The following is a 22,868-nucleotide window of genomic DNA, read 5'->3' as shown; positions in this document are numbered from 1 at the left end:
TATAAAATATGAAAATGCTGGAACATAATGTTATCATCCATCGACTACAGTCCAGGTCAGATTTTTTTCTTTTAAATGGTCTTTCATAGAAAAGAAAAGTTGTGTCCAAACTTTTTAAGTTTGGCTGAGAATTACTTCAATTAATCACACTCCCTTGAAAATAATTTTGAATTAGTTTTTTTTCTTTTCTATGTAAACATAAACCTCGGGTACTTACACTAAATAAAAAAAAAGTATAGATAAAATTCCTTTTGATAAATAGTCGTTTCTTAGAATGGAATTCATTCAAAAAAATTATTTCCTGTATTCAGGTAGAAAAAGAAACGAGCTACTGGAATCTGAAAGTTGTTTAAACTCATGTTTGCCCAATTGGACTTAACTCCGCCCACCTTCAGTCACGTGCTCTACATAACCGGAAGAGGAAATGTTGCCATTTCTAAAGCGTGAATGTGCAGAAAGTTGAATAACAACAATGGTGAGTGCTTGTCTTTCACTAATTAAACCAAGTTACACAGCATCTGTGCGGGTGATGTTGATAAGTAACCATAAAACTGTAGTTGAAGTAAATATTAAACCTAGTTTAAAGTACAACTGTGCCGTAGTTTGCTTAATTAGTAACGTTTGTCGTCAGTTTTAGTTTCTCTTTTGTAACATTTACTGCATTTGGCAGTAGATTAAAATAACCATCATTTCGTTGTTACATCAGCTTTTTTTCTTATCAATACTTCAATGTTGAATCACTAGTGTATATATTATGGAGATATATTATAAACGACTATCCTGCTGGTATTGTTTAGTCCCAGATTAGTCTTGATAAAAGATTTATGATCAAAACCAGTTCAGCTATGGTCATGCTTCTCTTGTTTTCAGGCATAGTGTATTCCGAACTACATTATCTCCTGTGACTTGGTTTAATAAAGGTAATTTTTAAGGAGATTTGGTTATTATTTCTACCACGTCACACGATCATTAATAGACTCCCGTCGCTGGCTCGTAAACTACTATGGTATGATATCACATGTTATGTTGCAGTGAAAGACGTTTTATCATACATACACATGACTTTTATAGCTTACACATGTTATACCACATAATTAATTACTTCTCCGACAACAATTTTAAACGTGACCAATACAAACTGCATGACAAATATAGGAACACGTCTTTAATTTCCTTCTTCCGTATTCTGCATCTACGTCCCGCCGAGATCTACTTATCTTTCATTCAATCGAAGTCTATGAACTAAACGATATACAAAGTCAACACTACAACTTTGTGAGAGATAAACATATGTGTACAGGCGAAGGTAAAGAATACGCACACCCGGTGTTTAGGGGTAGGTTTTAGGGTTACGCCAAAAACGTGTGGTGTACGTATTCTTCATCTCCGCCATGGATACAATAGCATCGGCAAACACGAAACCGTCTCGTTAGCTTTGTTAAATTATACGCTGTATTGATTAAGAAAATTAATATTCAGTTATTTTCTGCAATGTATTCTTTTACTGTTTCATGCTGGGGCACGCTTTTCAAAGGGTTTTAATCGTACCCATCTCTTAATTTTCAGTAGCATAACGGCAGTCAATTCGTTTCAGTTTTGGTAAATATTTCGTTGAGTTATTATTATTTTCACTAAATAGTTTGCATAATCTAACACATATTTGCAGGTACAGATATGACTACGTGATTAAGACGTTCACTTTGCAACCACGTGGTTCTGAGTTCAGTCCCTCTGCGTGACACTTTGGGAATGTGTCTTTTATTGTAGTTTCGGATTGACCAATGTTTTTAAGTGTATTTTAGTACAGAGAAATACGTATTGACTGAAAAATATTTGTAGAAAATTTTATTTAAAAATACCCATTTTTAAATAAAAGCAGGAAGGGTTGAATGTTTAATACATTCTTGACAGCTAAGTTCAGTTTATTAAATTACTGACGATTTAACGATGTGTGTTCTGGTGCTAATTTGTACTGCAGAATATATAGAAAAGATTTTATTGAATATTATGTAAACTATTACACTCTATAATACAATACTGCATTGTAATATTTTAGTTTCGAAATTATACTGAGAACATCTACAATTAACAGCCACTCTTTAGAGAAACCAAATTTAATCTTTAGCATTATTATTTTCAAATGTTCCATCTATGAAACTTATTTGGTACTGACAGATTTTGCAGTTAATATCAGTCTATTATGTTTCAGTACAATATAATTTTTTTTCTTATAAATGTCATATATCACTACAAGGAACTGAATATGTTTAATTAACTTAAAGGAACTGGAATTGTTGAGAAAGCTTTCAAATGACTTCAGTGCATATATACTAAAACATTTCAAGTGGTTTCTTTCTATATTCTCTGAGAATTGAAAGTTACATTAAGTGTATCAAATGACAATTATTCCTGCAAATATCATTAGTTCTTGTCAAACTACTGAAGTTAACACAACACTGCTTATTACAGACGTTGACTCTTTGGTAAGTGTAAATATCTGTCAAGCATTGTAGATGGAGCAACTATTTTCACATTACAAAACATACATTTTGGCCTCAGTACAAACCTTCAAACTGATGATTAAAAAGTTTGCTTCCCAACTATGTGGTTTTGAGTTCAGTCCCACTGTGTGTCATCTTTTACGATAACCCTGGGCTGACCAAAGCCTGTGCGTAGATTTGGTAGACAAAACTGAGAGAAGCCCATCATATAAATTTCTAAAAGTAAAAATTTAAAAAGTATGGAAGACCCTACATACAAAAAACAACTATATCCATTTAGGTCAATTTATGTGGGAGCTCTAGGCAAAATGTTATAGTGCATGACCATCCTTAGGACATAAGTAACGTGTGTGTAAAGTTTGGTGAAAATTGGTTGAGAATTGTGGAAATGTATGCGCTCAGTGTTCCTAGTCAATTTAATCACTTGCTGGTGGACAGTGGAAATAAATAAATCTGCTTTGATGAATTCCATCTAACCTATGCAAGCATGGATAAGTGTATGTTGGAACAGTGATGATGATGTTTATCTATACAAACCTGATAGAGACTTTAAGAAGTTGCTGTTTACAGACTGTTGTAGAGAAATCAAGATGAGTTAGGGATGTTAATGAAATTTAGAAGCCATATTTAACATTATTTATTAACAAGATGTGCCTGTGATTGTGTTCATGTGTAATACTGCTGTTTAAAAACTTGGTCATTATTATCATCATTTTAACATCCACTTTTCCATGCTTGCATGGGTCAGATGGAATTCATTGTGGCAGATTTTCTCTGGTTGGATGCCCTTCCTGTAGACAGAAGATTGGAAATGAACGACTCTTGTTTATATGATGTCAAGACAAGGGTACACATATACACACACACACACACACATACAATGGACTTCTTTCAGTTTTAATCTACCAAATTTACTTGCAAGATTTTGGTTGATCTGGATCTAAAGTAGAAGACAATTGCCCAAAGTGCCATTCAGTGGGGCTGAAGCTGAAACCACATGGTTGAGAAATAGGTTTTCTAGTCATACAACTATGCCTGCATCTGTTTTATAATAAGTCTGGTAGTTATTCTTTCTGTCTCTTTTACTCAACTGCTAATTTACAAGATTGTAAAGTTGTAAACAAACCAACATACTCACAGAGAGGCTGCCACACAATTTCTGTCTACCAAACTCACTCATAAGTCATTGGCTACCCTGGGGTTATAGCAAAAAAAAAAAACACTTGCCCAAGCTGCTATGCTGTGAGACTGAACCCAAAACCACATGGTTGCAAAGTGAGCTTCTTAGTCATGCACTTATGACAGAAAATTGTTTTGAAATGCATGACTTTATGATTCATAGACTCAACACCCTAACCACTAACCCACATCAAATAAATATAAAACAGGGAGAAAAACTGGCCAGATTGACCTATTCCAAAAATGATTTTCTGACCTTTTTATCAAATTGACAGGTAGAGTGGGCTTTCATTTGACAACAGCAGAATTAAAGATGCTTTGTTGCCATAACTCCACTACCTGCTTATTAAAATGTCTTCAGGTGTTTGTAATTAAAATAGCTTTAAAAAAGGTGTTTAGGGTGGGTGGGTCCTGACCTTAAGGCAGTTTTTTTTAATGCTTAGATTGACTTTTAATTTAATTCATAATGAGTTATTGGACTGTAGCCATGATAGAGAGCACAGCCTTGAATGGTTTATTCAAACAAACTTAGCCCAGGACTTTTGTTCCAAGTCTGGTACTTTTTCTATTGTTTTTTTTTTGTTGTTTTTTGCTGCTCGTGTTAAATTGTAAGAATACAAGCAAACCAATATTGGTTGTCAGGCAGTGGAGTAACAACAGTGTGCATGCACATGCACACTCACACACACAAGTGTTGGTGTATGGTTGAGAAGCTTGCTTCCCAACTTTGTGATCTAAGGTTCAACTTCACTGCACAGCTCCCCGGGCAAGTATCTTCAACTATAGCCCTGGGCCGATCAAGGCCTAGTGAATGGATTTGGTAGATGGAAACTGAAAGAAACCCGTTGTATATATGTGTGTGTGTGTGTATACCCTCATCTTGACAACATGTAATGGGTGTAAATGAACATCAATGTCATGCAAGCAACATTGATTGTTTCCAGTCTTCTGTGAAAAATATGTCTGGCCATGGGGAACTTTAATTGGAAACAAATTGGGTTGGTGACAGGAAAAGCATTCAACCATAGAAAAACTGCCTCAACAAATTCTGTCTGTCCAGTGCATGCATCAAAAAGTGGTCGCTATATGTGTGTATGAAATAGGCTTCTACAGCTGTCAAATGCACTCCTAAGGATTAGATTAGCCTGGGGCTATAGTGGAAGACACTTTCTCAAAGTGTTATGTGGTAGGACTGAACTAGATACCATGTAGTTGCGAAACAAAATTCTTTACTGCAAGGCCATGTCTTGGCAGTGTAAGTGCTCTACTCCAAAATTGCAAGTTTTCTGCCTAAATTAAAAACAATTATTATTAAGTAAAATGACAATTGAGATCTAAACAAAATACTTTACATTATTATATTTAGTTTTAAAGTTCAGATCCTTTCTGTAGTCAAGTTATTTAAAACCTGGAGAACAGAATTGGCAACCCATATTTTGGTTTTGCCATTTCACTGTGAGAGACTAAATATGATTTAAATATATCTAAATGTTATAAATATTTCTAGTGCTTCATTGAGTTAGTTGGACTGTAGAACGATGTATCGGGTCAGTTAAAGTTGTTTCATTTTCCTTAAAGTTTACTGCCAACTTGAGATAAGTAAACTTTGCTGGAATTCTGTGTCAGAGATAGCATACATTTTAATTGCAGGGGTCAGAGAACAAACTTAAGCTAGCCAACTGTGTTCTATTTCTGATCATTCTAAATCTAGGTGAAAACCTCTTTGTCACTCTGTTTTATTGCATTAGAATCTCTCTCTCTGACCCTCTGGTAATGCTATAAAACATTTGTTTAACCCTCTCTGTTACTACTGTATCATATTTCTGTTGAAATACACTGTCTTTGTTTCAATTTTCAATTAATTTTGAAAATAATGACAAAAACAATAGATCACTATTTAACCTTTTCATTTTCTTGGCTTCATAAAGCCTTTTTTGTACATAATTCATCATCATCATTTTAATGTGCATTTTTTCAGGTGGAATTTGTTGATTCTCTATATTCACACACTCATAAATATATATCTGTCTATCTATCTGTATTTATATATATATATGAGAGGCTATTTTGAGGTCCCATCTACCAAATCCATTCACAAGTATGCCCGAGACTATAGTAGAGGACACACGGCCAAGATGCCAAGTAGTGGGACTGATCCCAGAACAATGTGGTTGGGAAGCAAACTTCTTACCACACAGCCAGGCCAGCACATATATAATATATATGTGTGTAAAAAAGGCTTCTTTCAGTTTCTACCAAATTCACTCATAAAGCTTTTGTTGGTCCAGTGCTATGGTAGGAGACACCTGCTTAAGATGCTGCACAGTGGGACTGAATCCACAACCATTTGTTGAAGAGTAGACTTCTTAACTAATGCCTGCTACACTTCTCATACATAATACTTTCTTTAAAATTAATTATATCTTGTATTTTTAAATCTTAATTTACTAAAAAAAAAATGTACGGTTTGAATATATCTAATGATAAAAAAAAAATTCCTTTTAACTATTTCATTGCCATATTTCAGTTGAAATGAGGAATTTAGCAAAATAACATTGTCAATTTTAAACTGGTGTTTGGAACATGTTTTGATGGAAGGCTTTAATTTAGATCACTCTCAGCAGGAAATTTGTAACATAGAACCAGCAGTGTGGTGTCTCGGGTGAATTGGTATCAAAAGGGTTAAGTTACTTCTTGCTGTAAAACCACTTTTAGAAACATTCAAGATTTTTGAAAACATATATGTTAATAATAATGTATGCCTTTCCCTTTTATTCTTTTACTTGTTTCGGTCATTTGGCTGCAGCCATGTTGGAGCACTGCCTTGAGGGGTTCTAGTTGAACAAATCAATCCCAGGGTTTATTTTTTTAAGCCTAGTACTTATTCTATCAGTTTCTTTTGCTGAGCTGCTAAGTTATGAGGATGTAAACACAACACCAGTTGTCAAGCAGTGATGGGGGACAAACACAGATACAAAGACACACATACATAGATATACACATATATATGCGACGAGCTTCTTTCAGTTTCCATCTACCACATCCACTCACAAGGCTTTGGTTGGCCCAAGGCTATAGTTGAAGACACTTGCTCAAGGTGCCACAGGCAGTGGGACTGAGCCTGGAACCATGTGATTAGCAAGCACACAACCACGCCAATGCCTATGTTGAAAATTTGAATAAACTGCTGTGTAGCTTGGTATTTCATTAATTTGTAAAATCATTAATTAACCAGTCATATTGTTTACTATACCAGCTCCAATTGAAAGAAAGATAAAATACTTGTTAAGGTCTATTAGACATCTTTTATCTACATTTTACAAAGGAACTCAAGGCCAGAGTATTAAACTTCTGTCTGCTACTACCTCCTCTTTCCTTTACAAAGCTATAGTATTTTCTTTCAGCACCTCCTCCTGTGTTCCTAATTCTTTCAGATTAGGCTTGGCATCTTGTCACTGTTCTGTCTATTGGGAATAATCTCCAGCTTGCTATTTGATAAGCATTGGTATCCACACTAGTTTTAAGGGTGTGTTTTGAGGTTAGAAATTATATAAAAAATAATAATAAATAAATAAATAAAAGCCATCTCCCTTCCTCCCTCCTCATTCTGATAGTGTTTTGGTTTGAACTTCTGAACTTTGTTACTATAGTCCCACAACTTACTTTTCAACCTCAGGCTACTGACTGTCCCATGTATTTCATGCTTTGTTGGTTTAAACTGCAGTTCTTTGCATTGTGTGTGTGTGTGTGTGTGTGTGTGTGTTACATTTTATTGTTTCTTTATTTCTTACATATAAATTGTTATATTAAGATATTTATTTCAATTCTGAGAATATTGCTTTTAGGCAGCTGTATGTCACGTCAGACTGATGTTATCATTTGAAACCTATTAAAGTTTCAATTAGTTTATTTTATCTTTGAAGGGGCAGGATTTGTAAGTTGTTAAAGATATACAGAAAATGGTGTTTAATATCAAATCTTTCTTTTTCTTTCTTTTTTTTTATTATTAACACTTTAGACAATAATATTCTTGAATGAATTAAGAACACATCATTATGCTAGAAATATGAGGTCTTTAAATTCTCTCCATAGCTCTATCTTGTGAAGGCATGTGGCCTAGTAGTTAGGCTGTTGAGTTCATGATCATAATGTTGTGGGTTCAATCCTTGGATTGGCTGGTACATTGTATCCTTAAACAGGGCAACTCATTTCATGTTGCTACATACAGTCTACTCAGCTAAAATTAGTACCAGTTGTATACTGGAGCAGTCCACTTTCCTTCCAGTTGTTACAGCTTCAATATTCCACTGGATACAGGCTGAGAAATCCAAGAGGTGAAGGATGGAGGTTGGAAAGATGTCTGGCCATAGAAAATTTACCTCAGTAAAATCTGCCCAACCCATGTGAACATGGAAATATGGGTGTTAAGATGGTGATGAATAAAAGTAAATGCTTCTCTTTGGATTTCATTGTAAAAATGTAAACAGCAACAAAGTGGGCAGCTTCTCTCTACTGCTTTGTTTTACTGAAGGGCATGTGCCACAAAGAATGAGGAAAACTATCCAACTTGTCATCATGGAAGAAATGGACTTAAAAATGACAATGATTTTGTTCCACATCAAACATTGCTCCTTTGATTTAAAAAAAAAAAATATGTGACCACCACACAAACACTAAAAATTTGGAATATATGCAGGCATGGCTGTGTTAAGAAGTTTGTTTCTCAACCACATGATTCTAGATTCAATCCCACTGCAGGGCACCTTGAGCAATGTCTTCTATTATAACCTCAGGCGAACCAAAGCCTTGTTAGTGGATTTGGTAGATGGAAACTCAAAAAAAGCCTGTTGTATATGTGTCTGTGTGTTACTGTCTCCTTACCTTGATGTCACGTGATAATTGTAGACAAATGTCTGGCCATGGAGAAATACTTTACTTGGTGACAGGAAGAGCATTGGGCTGTAGAAAACCTACCTTAACAAATTCTGTCTGACCCATGTGATCATGGCAATGCGGATGTTAAAATGTTGATTTTCTCCTCTTTTCAACAGTTGAATATAGTGCTATCCCCAGTTATGACCCCCAACATTTTGTATAAAATTTCTCACATTATACGTGAGTAAATAACTTCTTGAAGGTCCTCTAAATATAGTTTCGCATTGTATATTTACTCTAAAATAGTAAAATACATTCTTTCTCTTCACAGCTGTAAATTGCTACCTTTTAAGGTATTACTTATATCCTTGCTTTAGGCTAGGAGATAAGTAACATCTTAATATTATTTATTTCCTAAAGGTGGCAGGCTGGCAGAATTCTTAGCATGCTGTGCAAAATGCTTAGTGGTATTTTATCTATCTTTACATTCTGAGTTCAAATTCTGCTCAGGTGGACTTTGCTTTCATCCTTCCTTGGTCAATAAAACAAGCACCAGTTGAACACTGGGGTCAATGTAATTAACTTACCCCCACTCCTTCGAAATTGCTGGCCTTGTGGCAAAATTTGAAACCAATATTATTTATTTCCTAGCATAAAGCTTCCCCACTTCATCTCTACTGTGGCCCTATTCATTTAAATGGGATTTTAATCAGGCAAGCTATATGGTGACCATCCTAGTGCAGCTACCATTTAGAGTGGTTGGGATTAGGAAGGGCATATAGTTGTAGAAACAATGCCCAAGCAGACATTTGAGTATGATGCAGTCCTTGGACCCATTGGAACCTGCCAGACCATCTTATCTATGCCAACATGGTCAATAAATGATGATGATGCTTTTTTTAATTTTAATTAAAACAATCTTTTTTTTTTTCTGGTTGAATAGGCTATTAGGTGAAACTTGTTCCGGTCAAATGTAATTTTATAATAAGAAGCATTTCAGAAATATAATCTTTTTATTATTATTATTATTTTTTTTTTTTTTAGGTTGAGAATATAATTTTATCAAAGTGAAACATTAAGTTTATCAATTACATCAAAATAATAATATCAAACTTAGTGGGTAACCTCCTGAGAATGAGGAGGAGCAGGATTTTAACTTTGTGGGTCAGTAGTTTTGCACCATTTTGTAAGTTCTGACAAAAAAAAAGAAAAATGGAAAAGAAAACTCCCTTGTGTTGTAAATCCTGTTGGTATATTTATTTAGTCATTTAGTAATTTCATATTTAGTACATTACAATGTTAACACAGTCTGTGAAACACTGATATAAAACATGAAATACCAGGCTGATATTGGTTTATAAGTCATACATCTGTTGAAAGTCTGTCAGTAAGGTGCAGCTCTTATAAAAACAATATCATTAAATGAATGAGTTTTGAATATGAGGGAATTCTAACCTAAATCTACCAATTACTATTGGTCCTTGTTTTGTTTTTTTTTCTCTCTCTAGTCACAATCATGAATTCTGTAAATTACAAGTAGGTTTTGATGGAGTTTTTTGTTTTTTTTCTATGTCAGATTATTTACAACATATATTTTGTTTTTCTGGTTATTTGGCTCATTCTGAACATTTATATCAGTATTGCAATAACATGACTTTTGTAACACACCTCATCGGTATCAATTGCATGAAAAAAGCATCCAGTACACACTGTATAGTGGTGGTCATTAGGAAAGGCTTCCAGCTATAGAAACGATGACAAAATTGAGATTGAAGCTTGACAGTTCTGTGGCTTGTCAAACTGTTCAATCCATGCTAGTATGAAAATCAAATTTTAAAAGATTAAAATGATGATGAAGCGAATTCCCTGATTCAAGAAATGCCAGTACTTCACAGTTTTGCCTGAAAGAGAGAGTAGTTGCTTTACAAATTATTTTGATTGAGATTTTGATAAGTTTGTTGGTTGAGTAGTGTTATGAAAAGCTAGGAACTGAAACTAAGAAATTTCATCATCATCCTCATTATCATCATCATTTTAGCATTCACTTTTCCATGCTTGCTTGGGTCGGATAGAATTCTCTGAGTTCAGTTTTCTGCAGCTGGAAGCTTTTCCTGTTGCCAACCTTCAACTATTTTGAAGTAAGGTAAAAAATTTTCATGGGCTTGACATGCTTTCACAGAAGACTGGAAACAAATGGCACTACTTGTTTAATGTTGTTTACAATTGTTGCACCGTGTCATGACCAAACAGATGCAAACACTTACATATACACAAATATACACGTATCATCATCATCATCATCATACGTCCGTTTTCCATGCTGGCATGGGTTGGATGGTTTGTCAGGGCTGTCCTGGCTCCATGTCTGTGTTGACATTGTTTCTATAGCTGGTTCCCTTTCTAATACCAACCTCTTTACACAGTGTACTGGGTGCTTTTACATAGCACTGGCATAGGTGCTGTGTATGTGGCACCTGCTTGTATAAGTGTGTGTGTGTGTATATATATATATATACACACACACACACATACATATCAGTTTTCATCTAATAAATCTATTCACATAGCTGAGTTCACAGTTATAGTAGAAAACACTTTGCTCAAGGCATCAGATAGTGGGATTGAACCTGAAATCAGGTGGTTGGGAAATTAGCTTCTTAATCACACACCCATGCTAACATCTCTAGCCATGCCTGAGCTTATGTATTCTGTAAAAGACGGTACAGAATAGTGTTGAATGTGAGTTTGTTTTTTTAATTTCAACATTATGAAGTTGAAATTGAACATGCCATCGTTCACTTTAAACTGAGTTGATGGACGTCCCGTTGTATTTAACTGTAGAAAGCAACAAAAACGAAAACATTCTCGTGTAAATAACAATAAATCATTTGGTTTTAAAAGGATACCTTGCCAGTAAATATGTCACATATATCATTGCTGTCAGTTATTATGGCAACTGGATATGGCAGGAATTTGTAAGTAGGGTGTTGTAATTCACATGATCATCTATGGTTTTTATAACTTAACTTTTTAACACAAATTTGATATTATACACAAATAAAGAAAGAAAAATAAAGAAAATTAATTTTATTTAATGGTAATAAAATCAAAGGAAATAATCAATTATAGGTTAAAATATTGAATATTTGTAAGGTTTGAATTCTTATATTTTTAGTCACGCTAAGGCAGTTTTGACATTTTTTTTTTTTTTCTGGAGTAGTTTAATTTGGCAATTAATTATTTTATGTTTTTATGTATTCATAAAGGAAGGCACAAATTATTGCGTAAATACCTCAGCCCAAATGCTGCATATTCTTTCTTTTTCTTTTTACTTGTTTCAGTCATTGGATTGCATCCATACTACAGTACCACCTTCTATGAGGGTACCATGTGATATTTTCCTCATGATATAAGTTTAAGCAGTTCTGTTTACACCCATAGAACAGAAGTGACTGAATTACATATTTGGGTTTTATTTAAGGGTATATTGTTGTGATTTTTTCATAGGTGTGGCTGTGTGGTAAGAAACTTTCTTCCCAGCCACATGGTTCTGGGCTTAATCCTACTGTGGGGCACCTCGGGTAAGTATCTTCTACTATAGCCTTGGGCCAACTCAAGCCTTGTGAGTGGATTTGGTAGACCGAAACTGAAAGAAGTCCATTGTATACATACATACATGCACACACAGACGCACAAACACACACACACATGCATATTCTGCATTAAATGAAGAAATGGTGATGAGTGAAAATTCTGTAAATAATTTATTTGTGTGTGTGTGTATGTTTGTCACTCACACTGCTAGTCTGCCTGATTTCACTCACAAAGTATTGGTCGATTTGAGGCTATAGAAAATGCCATTTCGTGGCATGAAACCCAGGCCTTGTAATTACGATGCAAACTCAACCATTTGGACATACCACACGCATGCGTGCACACACACCCCTACTTACCTACTTGCCTTAGGTAAAATCAGCAGTTTGGCTGTCGTGACGATGGCCAAGGATACCACATAGAAGAAGACAGGGCACGATGTGTCTGATCAGTTCAAGGCATGCTTGGAAGTCTCTGCTGCAGGTTTGGGAATGAAGGTGCGGAGTTGGCTCTGGATTTGTGCCGTTTGCATTTTGTTTGTGCCTCTGGTGGCACCTCTGTTGGTGTAGCATTGCCAAGCAGGGCAGTCTTGTGCTTGCGTATCTTGGATGTTGGGGTTGATCTCAAAGCTCTTCAGTGAGGCTTTGAGTGTATTCTTGAAGCACTTTTTCTGTCCACCTTGCTGTGTTTACCATCCATCAGTTCACTGTACAACAGTTTCTTGGGAAGTCACACGTCAGGTTTTTGAACAAGGTGGCCTGCTCACTTGACTTGTATTCTCCTCAGCAGTGTGTAAGTGCTTGGCAAATGAGCTCAAGAGATGACCTCCATGTCTTGGACCTTGTCTTGCTAGGTGATTTTCAACAGCTTTCTCAGGCAGTTCATGTGGAAGTGGTTTAGCATTTTGTCATGGAATTCGTAAACCAACCAAGTCTTGCATGTGTACAATAGCATAGGCAGTACAACTACTTGGTACACCTTCAACTTGGTGGTCAGCAGAATGCTGAGCTTCCCCTGACATTACATGTGTTGACTTCATTGTCAATGTTTACAGATCAAGGGCAAATATGATTGCTTGGTGTGGGATTTTTTATTGAATGATATCAAAGAATTATATCTATTTAGAAGTGCAGTAGCAAGTAAGATAATTTGCATTGCTGTCCAAGGATGTCTACACATTGTGGGCATGTAAGTATACTTTGACATATGATGTAGATTTTGTTAGTTTATTTTGTACTAGTTAAACCAGTATTTAACATTAACTATGTATTTACATTTCTTTTAATTTGGAGCAGTAATTTTCTTTTCCTGTTTTTAAAGGAAAAGAACAGTAAACAAACATTGCACTCAGATGCTTATATTCTAATGAACAGTGGCATATTTCATGATCAACTTAAACCTGATTCCTACTGTTATTATTTTGATTAGCCTATATTATTGGAGCAGTTAGTCTAGCGCTTTAAAATAACTTACATAGTGAATTACAAATGTATACTTTAATATATTATGATACTTATGTTATTAGTTTTGCTGTGGGCCAGAGAGCTCTGCCACAGAACTCTATCATCTAACTCACACATTATTCATTGTTTGTTGTTCACTCTCTCATCATAAGATTAACTGGTCAGAGTAGATTCCTTTCTCAAAATGTATCTAATCTAAACATCACGTCCCGCTTCATCTCGTTTCACTTTTTCACGGTCTGGGTGGTTCTGTAAATTTGAATTTTGCACACTGGTGTTATAATTGTACATTCATCCAGTCAAGTAATATGCTTTATCTAAGGAAATGATGTACACTTATGAATGGTAAGTTTGTTAAGGCAGGTAATTTATCTTATCTGAGGAGATAACGTTCACTCATTAATTGATAAATGAAGGTAAATATTTCTTATCTAAGAAGATAATATAGCCACAGTGTTTTTGGCTGCTGGCTTGTAGATATTCATTATAATGGTAGCAAGTTCTGTCTGTATTATAATCGTAACGAGCTCTGTCTGTCTATCTCTCTCACTCAATCAAGTGTAACCTTGTTTAAATTCTTCAGTTCACATCATTTTATTTTTCCTTATGTTTAAGGAAAGCATGAACATTATAACATTTTATTCCCTCTGTATACCACTCCAAAGGAAGCTGAACATAAATTTCCTCATCTGCTGAGATGAGATGCCAATTGTAATATCTCTCTTTTTCTGCAGTTTCAATAATGGGGTTCTTTTCTGGTCTCTCCTTTGTCATTCAATAAGTAAGCTATTGTTGTTTATTTTTAGCTTGTTACTATGGAACTAATATAGTCCATTTATCTTTGAAATAAAACTTGATAATCAATATTCTAAGCATTACAATTGCTGCTTTATTTAATCTATTTCCCTTTTTCTTTTTTATTCCTTCAAATCCAAAGGAACATAATTAGAATATGTGTCTTACATGTTGCTATTGTTAGGTAACATTTGTTGTTACTAGGTTATATTAATCAGCAGTTGTTTAACCTCTTAGCATTCAAATTACCCTGTCAGATTTAATGTTTATTTATTCATTGCTTTGAATTAATTGTGCATTATCTTGTAGCTGCGAGATTTCAATGATGTGACTGTAGAGTAGATGTGGGAGGCCGCATCTGGCCAGTTTGAACATAAAACAAATGAATATTTGGGCTGTATATAGCTGGTTTAAATGCTAAGAGGTTAACTTTAATTTATGATATATTTAAAAGGTAGACTGAATGCAGCAAACTAGTTTATGGTGATGTAGTTTAATATGGTAGTCTCATTTTATTTATTAACCTTTGAGAAGTTGTGTCTCCCTTGATTGATTGGTGAGCTATTTGGAGTTCAAATATGATCAAGAATGTGAAAACTTCTCAAAGGTTTACAAATGAAATAAGACAACTGAACTAAATCACAATAAACTAATTAAATCCAGTTCACCTTTCATTAAATATCATTAAACTTAACTAAACTGATTGATGTTACCTAGCAACAAACAAATGCTACTTTACAACAATCCTTCCTACATGTAAGGTACTTTGGTACTTATTACCTCCACCTTAGCGAAGGTGGAGGTATTGTTTTCAGTTGTGTTTGTTTGTTTGTCTGTAGACAAGATATTCCAAGAACTGCTGGATGGATTCAGATGAAACTTTCGTGGATGTTTGGTTATGTGACTGGCACGAACTGATTAGATTTCGGGATCAACCCAGTACCCGACAATGATTCTGGATTATTTTTTGATATTATCTTTACCTTACATGTATATGTAAAGTTTCATATAGATCTCTTGTACACGCACACAAAGACACACACATACTCACACATTTTCAGCATTGAACATTACCATCCCATTTCCATTGTACACACACACACACATGCACGTGCAAACATGCCTCTCTTTTACACATGCACATATACTCATACTTCAAATGCAGTTTAACGGCTTTTTCACTCCTTCCTTTATTATTCATCTATCACCCCTTCCTTTCTCATTCATACGATGCTCTCTTTACCATTTATCTCCTCTACCTTCACCTCTCACTCTGGCTCTATTTTATATATACACACACAAATGTATAGAAAGACAACACTCATTATTATATTAGGAGATTATACATATATTTTAATACTTTACAGTATACTTACATATATAAATAATTCTTGGAGCCTGGTGTTGCCATCCGGTTTCACCAGTCCTCAGTCAAATCGTCCAACCCATGCTAGCATGGAAAGCGGACGTTAAACGATGATGATGATGATGATGATGACATTGATCTAAAACAACAGGATTACTAAAGGAGGACTGGAATTTAAGAGAAAACCAAAAGGTCTCATGATATTCATTAAAGGATTTTATTTCAGATAGTCTCATTTTAAAAATTATCTCTGATTAATTGTTGAGAGGACCTTGGTGTTGCGTTGGCAGAGGTTTGCGCTCTCTGTGTGCTCTTGTTCTGTTTACTTTGGCTCTCAGAATAACTCATTAAATATTTTGCATTCTTTTTCTAGTCACCAAGATGATTTGCATACTTGTTTATTTTTTCTTTTTTGCACCTGGTCTTTCTTTTGGCTTTCTCTGTATTCTTTTGTCCCATTACGATGTATCAGAAACAAGTTTTATATTCCAAGACCTCCTTAACCTATCCTCAATTAACATCAACTTTGAAACACCATTAGCTGCCTTCCATTTTGTTCATGCTGTTATCTTTTAACATTTTCTGTTATCTTTTAACATGGTTCAATTCTTCCATCAACTAAAACACAATCTCTGTATACATCCATCAGTAGAATCTGTCTTCTACAGGCATTGCCTTAAGATTGTTCTAAGAACTTATTGGCTGGATCACATTGTGAATGAAAATGTCATGGAAAGGAGCTGGATTTAATATCTCATGGGAAACCATTGTTGTGAGATGGCAGAAGATTCTTGGTCATGTGTTACACATGTCCATATTGAGACCACTGAAAGAGGGGTTCTTGGTGGCAAGGTAGAAGATGTGGAGAAGGACCTAGCAGGCATGGGCCTAGCCTGGCAACAGGTTCATGACATGGCTTGCAGCAATACTGAATGGAGATTTCTGGTTGTCAGATGCCAGATAGGGAAAGGGAGGGGAACTAAGATTAAAACTAAGTACTATATAAATTAAGTCCTTAATGAAATAAAGTGGTGTAATGAGTAAAAATGTATGATTTTGGCTTTGTTGGTGTTGTGAAGTTTGAAGTGTCTTGAGTTTGAAATATATTTTACTTTAGATAGTGATGTGGCGATATTAACTCAGTTCTTATGTAACTATCCTATTACTTTTACTTTTTAAAAATGTCTTTCATCTTAACCCTTTTATGATTATATTTCTTAAGAGATGGACTACTGGCTTATGGATTTCAGTTAATTTTCAATATGATCAACACTTTGGTGTGATTTAATAAAACATTTGTAACTTTATATATTGGTATACTGTGTTGGTGTTCGCCAACTGCTAATGAGAGTTATGATGACATTTCAATTTAAATATAAGCATTCATAGAGGTGCAGCATGGCTATGTGGTAAGAAATTTACTTCCCAGCCACGTGGTTCCAGTTCCACTGTCTGGCATCTTGGACAAGTGTCTGTTAATATAGCCTTGGACCAGCCAAAGCGTTGTGTGTGGGTTTGGTAGATGGAAACTGAAAGATTCGTGTTGGATATAGATATCTATATAAATCTATGTGTGTCTTTGTCCCTCTGTTTCCCATCACTGCTTGACAACCAGTGTTGGTTTGTTTACATCACTGTAACTTAGTGGTTTGGCAAAAGTGACTAAAATAATAAGTATCAGGCTTAAAAATAGTACTGGTGTGGATTCATTTGACTAAAAAAATTCCTTAAAGTGGTGCCCCAGTATGGCTGCAGTCTAATGACTGAAACAAGTAAAAGATAAAAGATATATATAGCTATGACACTAGATATTCTTGTTTTAATGTCTGACTCGATAAGACAAGAGAAATAGTATTGGGGGAGGCAAACTGGTTTCTCAGAGTTCAATCCCTGTTTAGTTAAATATTTCATTTATCTTTCAGTAGGATTGAAATTACTCTAGTCTTTTGATTGATATTCCCTTGAGTCTTACTGAATAGTTTTCTTCATATCCTCTTACAAATGGAATATGTTAAGAAATAGAATTCTTTAAAAGCTCTTTATTTTGTATAAAATATTAAAAAAAAAAACAAGGAAAAAACTGAAAAGAAAAATTCTGTCTTAGATTTGACCTTGCATCTCAGATCTGAAATATTATCGTACTTCTTTTGTCAAGGGAGATTTTCATTGAGAACATTATAGCTGTTATAATGTCTATTCTTCCATGCTGGTATTGGTTACATTGATTTCACTGGTTATACTTTAACTTCTCCCACGTACACAGACAAATATAGAAGATAGGGCAGTTCTTTTTGTTTTTTTTCTTCTTCTATACATGTTAGAAGTGCATAGCAATCACTGCTTGTAAAATTTACTATTGGAAGAGTATTAACAAAGCTCTTACTTCTTATAATCCTTTCTACTTTCAGCACAGAGCTTGAAATTTTGTGGGGAGGGGGCTTGCCGATTGCATCACTCCCGGTGCTTAGCTGGTATTTGTCCGTAGGTTTGGTAGACAGAAACTGAAAGAAGCCTGTCATTTATCGGTGTATATATATATTGATGGATATTAAATTGATTTCTTAATCCTGCTTATTTCAGATATTCTAAAATATACTCACAAAAGGGTTAAAAGATGTCGACCTCTTCCCCAGTTGTCTGTCTGGTCTATGGAGGTAATTTAGCTTTGGGATTACTTCCCAAAGACAAGAGAAATTCTTTCTCATTTTCTTAGCGTCCAACCTTCTTTAGAAGCTCCATCACATATCACTACTGAAATACTGATGACCCTTGCTGCTCAGCACATTGTGTCGATTTCTTGTGAAACCATCACATTGTTGCAATATTATCCTCTGACCACTTCTGTGTTGTCTAGTTGGCAAGATGGCTACTGACAAACATAGTCAGCCTTGTTATTCTTTAATCCCATTACTTGTCTCAGATAGAAGACTGCAGCCATGCTGAGGCAACCCCTACAAGATTTAGTTGAACTAATCAACAAATCAGTACTTATTTTTGAGTCTGCTATTTATTTTATTAGCATCTTTTTGCTGAACTGCTAAGTGACTGAGGTATGTTAAGAAATCTACATGAGTTGTCATGTGGTTGACAGTCCAACACACACACACACACACACACACACACACACACACAAAGTTTCTATCTTACAGACTGGTTCATAACACATTGGTTAGCCCAGTACTTAAAGTAGAAGGCACTTGCCCAAGGTATTGCGCAGTGGGACTGAACTTAAAACTGTGTGGTTGCAAAGCAAACTCAATAAAAATTATATTTAACAGATATAGTTTTTTAATGAATTATTACTTGTATATTTATTGAAAATGAAAAAAACTTTAGGAAATTCTAATCAAAATAATCTAACTCTTATTGTAATTCCTTTTACAGAACAATCACATTTTTTGCTGCCTTTCATGTTTGTGTGTGATAAGTATGTGAATCTTTGTGAAAACTACCACAAGCACATACATATATGGAGTGTGTGTATGTGTGTGTGTATAAAGGTATCAGTTCTTGTATAGAGTCCTTGACTTGGGTATATCAGAAAGTTGATCTGTAGCTGAAGATAAGGCAATGGATGTGTCTGTGAGTGTGGTAGCTTTTGGAATAATTGTTCCCAAGTGATTGGTTATCTGAAAGATATTTTTCTCTGAATGTCATTTCTATATTTCAGCAAATGTGAACCTGATATCTGTACCATTCTTTTCAGATTTTACTTGCTCAGCCTAAAATACCTTACTTAAGTTACATACACATATAGCGTGTTTATGGTTTCAGTTTGTCTTCCCAACAATTTAATTGAAATGGCCCTCCTTAACTGTATAGAACAAAGGCATGTTATTTTCCACTTTGCTAACTATTCTCAATTGACACTCTTATTGAAAAGACTGAGTGCTGATTTCTTGTTAGATTTGTTTATTTTTAGCACTTTGACATCAATTTCTCCTAGATTGAAATACTTTAATAGTTTTGATATGTCTCAGCTTGTTGGAATATACTACTACTACTATTGGGGAAAAAAAGAAATAATTTCTTTTTTGTCTTTTGGAAGTAATCCAAAGGTCCAACACAAGCATGATTGCTTCCATGGATCAGTTGGATTACTTGAGGAAGAGAATGAATTTGCTAAACGTTTCTGACTAGTTCTAATGAAGTATGCCGTCTATACATGTTTCAAATGATTTTGAAAAGATCAAAAATTTGATGGAATTCAATAAAATAATTGACTTTCAAATTTATTGATATATTCAGGTAGTGTTTTGAATATGAATTAACAAAAAGTTCTTACATAAAATTAGAATGAGTGTTTTAATTTAAATATCACTGTCATATTTTACTGGTCGCAATGTGCTTCCAATTCTTTTTTTGATTGTTCTCTTCTTTTATTTTCATCATCATCATCATTTAATGTCTGTTTTCCATACTCGCATTGGTTGGATGGTTTGACAGGAGCTGGCCAGCTGAAGAGCTGCCCGGTCTCCATGTCTGTTTCGGCATGGTTTCTACGGCTGGATGTCCTTCCTAACCAACCACTTTACAGAGTGTACTGGGTGCTTCTATGCAGCGCTGGCACGGACACTCTTATGTGGCACTCATGCCTTTTACGTGGCACCATTACCTATTTTGATTTTAAATTTTGGTGCAATGCCTGCAATTTCAAGGCATGGGATATGTCAATTACATCAACCCTAGTTCTCAACTGGTACTTACTTTATTAACCCTGAAAGTTGAAAGCACAGTTGACCTTGGCAGATGAACTCAGAATGTAAAGATGGATGAAACGCTGCTGAGCATTTTGCCCAGTGTGTGAATGATTCTGCCATCTCATATTAATTAAAAATAGTTTTGTAAAGATAAAACCAGGAACAATCTCAGACAGGATGTTATAAAAAAGTGTTAAGATTCTGATCCCTAAATATGAAGAATGGAAAGATATGCTGTAATTTCTATATAAAACAACATAAAGAGTCCAGTACTAAACTTTGGCATTGGAATTTTTGCTAATCCTAGAACAGGGTGCTGCTACACAGTATAAAAATTTTCACCTTTTCCCTATTTGTTAAAAGCAAAGGATGGCAATAATTTAGGTTTCAGAGAACTACAACTATTCAGTATCCTTAAAGCTCTAAAGGATATGTGTGAAACGTATGTCAACATATTCAATCAACACATTGGGCATTATGGTGTATAATAAAATTACAGATAAAATTCTGTCACTACAGAAAATGCAGATGATGACAGCAGCCTCAAACTTTCTAATCTATCAAATACCATGCCTGTATTACAATTGATAGAGGTGACCAGCAGGGCCATATTTCAACAAGTGAAACCAGTAAATGAATAAAATTAAATGGAATATGCTTCTTTTCTCATCATAGTGCTGAAATAAAATGATGATATCTTGTAAATCTAAGTCACAATATATGGATCCAACTAACCCACTGGTACTCATAAAAAAGTTCCTTAATGTATCATTCTACGAAACAAAAATATATAGTTTATATATTTGTTTAAAATATCTCAACATAATGTTTCAAAACATTGAGAGTCAATTTTTATAAAAAAAACTTTAAATATTTAAGTTTTTTTTTTTAAATGACTCTCTCTCTCTCACAGAGAGAGAGTGAGAGAGAGAGAGAGAGAGAGAGAGAGCATGAAAGGTTGTTTTTTAGATTTCAGAGACATAAAATTGTTCTTTTCTTATGGAAGGATCAAAAGCAGTACCAATTATTGCACTTTGTGAAGTTTTTTTTTTTTTCTTCTGAAAATATGTGGATAAGTGGAGGAAATTCATTCGGGAAAGGGAGTGAGGATGTCAGTGTCCTACATTAATGTGTGTGCAACCTAAAATATCTTTGTTAAAGGATGTGATTGTATTTATGTGTGTAGGTGGTGGTTACGCATGCGTGTGCGTGCACACATGCACACACACACACATATTTGACTAAGTTTCAACAGTAGGTGCTATTTTTGTACATTGCATCAATGTTAGTCAATATGAAAAATGAGTGACTTTATGCAAACATCTATTCATACAAGTTTCTAGTTAAATTCAATGGTAAGCTCTAACAGATTACTTTTAGCTTTATAGGAAAACTTAATCAAAGTATTGATGAAATTTTTTCAAACTATCTGTTTTGATACCAATCTGCCTAACACCACTCTTGAATAATGACAAAGTTATTTCACTTCTTACCACATGGTTTCAAGTTTAGTCCCACTGCATAGCATCTTCAGCAAGTGTCTTCTACTATAGCCTTGAGCCAACCCAAGCCTTGTGAATGGATTTGGTTCGCAGAAACTAAAAGAAGCCTGTCACGTGTGTGTGTATGTCTTTGTGTCTGTGTTTGTCTCCCACCACTGCTTGTTGACCAGTGTTGGAGTGTTTATATCCTTGTGACTTAGCAGTTCAGCTAAAGAGACCGATAGAATAAGTACCCGGCTTAAAAAGAAAATGAGTACTGGGGTCGATTAGTTTGGCTGAAGATTTATCAAATGTGGTGCCCTAGCATGGCTGCACTTTAATGACCGAAACAAGGTAAAAGATAAATGATAATTTTCAGTATATTTCAACAGGAATATGGTCAGAAAAGGGATGCCAAGCCCATACTGGTGCCGTGTAAAAAGCACCAACGTTGGTGCCACATAAAAAGCAACCATACCAGTGCCACATAAAAGCACCCAGTACACTGTAAAGTGGTTGGTGTTAGGATGGGCATCTAGCCATTGAGAGACCATGCCAGAATAGATGACTGGGGCCTGGTGCAGCCCTCTGGCTTGCCAGCTCCAGTCAAACTGTCCAACCCATGCCAGCATGGAGAATGGACATTAGATGAGGATGATGTTATTTTTTAATTTCCTTTTTTTTTTATATAATTTAACATTATTGTTTCCCTGTCATAGTCTCTATTGTCTCAATTGTTGTGTAACCATATCTAGATTCTTAATCTCACAGAAAAGATAAATAATTTTTTTCATTTAGGGTATGTGAAACCTAGTTTATTGTATTTTATTTATTGTAACTTATTGTTCTTGAAAATCATTAAGGAAGTTTACACTTACTAGTCTCACTGGTTACAAAACAAATCAAAACAATCT

The 22,868-nt window shown here is 34.9% G+C and overlaps 1 protein-coding gene across 1 annotated transcript in view; it reads left to right on the top strand.

Moving 5' to 3' along the window:
• The first annotated feature begins 361 nt into the window (after nucleotides 1–361).
• LOC106877729 (proteasome maturation protein) overlaps nucleotides 362–22,868 on the top strand; it is a 62,635-nt gene continuing 40,128 nt past the window's right edge. Inside the window, exon 1 of the mRNA XM_014926702.2 lies at nucleotides 362–475. Within this exon, the coding sequence (XP_014782188.1) occupies nucleotides 473–475 (3 nt within the window). The 5' untranslated portion in view covers nucleotides 362–472. The remainder of the gene's footprint in view (nucleotides 476–22,868) is intronic.

The sequence above is a fragment of the Octopus bimaculoides genome, chromosome 13 (genome assembly GCF_001194135.2).
Source record: "Octopus bimaculoides isolate UCB-OBI-ISO-001 chromosome 13, ASM119413v2, whole genome shotgun sequence".
NCBI lineage: Eukaryota > Metazoa > Mollusca > Cephalopoda > Octopoda > Octopodidae > Octopus > Octopus bimaculoides.
This window is presented reverse-complemented; position numbering and strand designations above follow the sequence as displayed.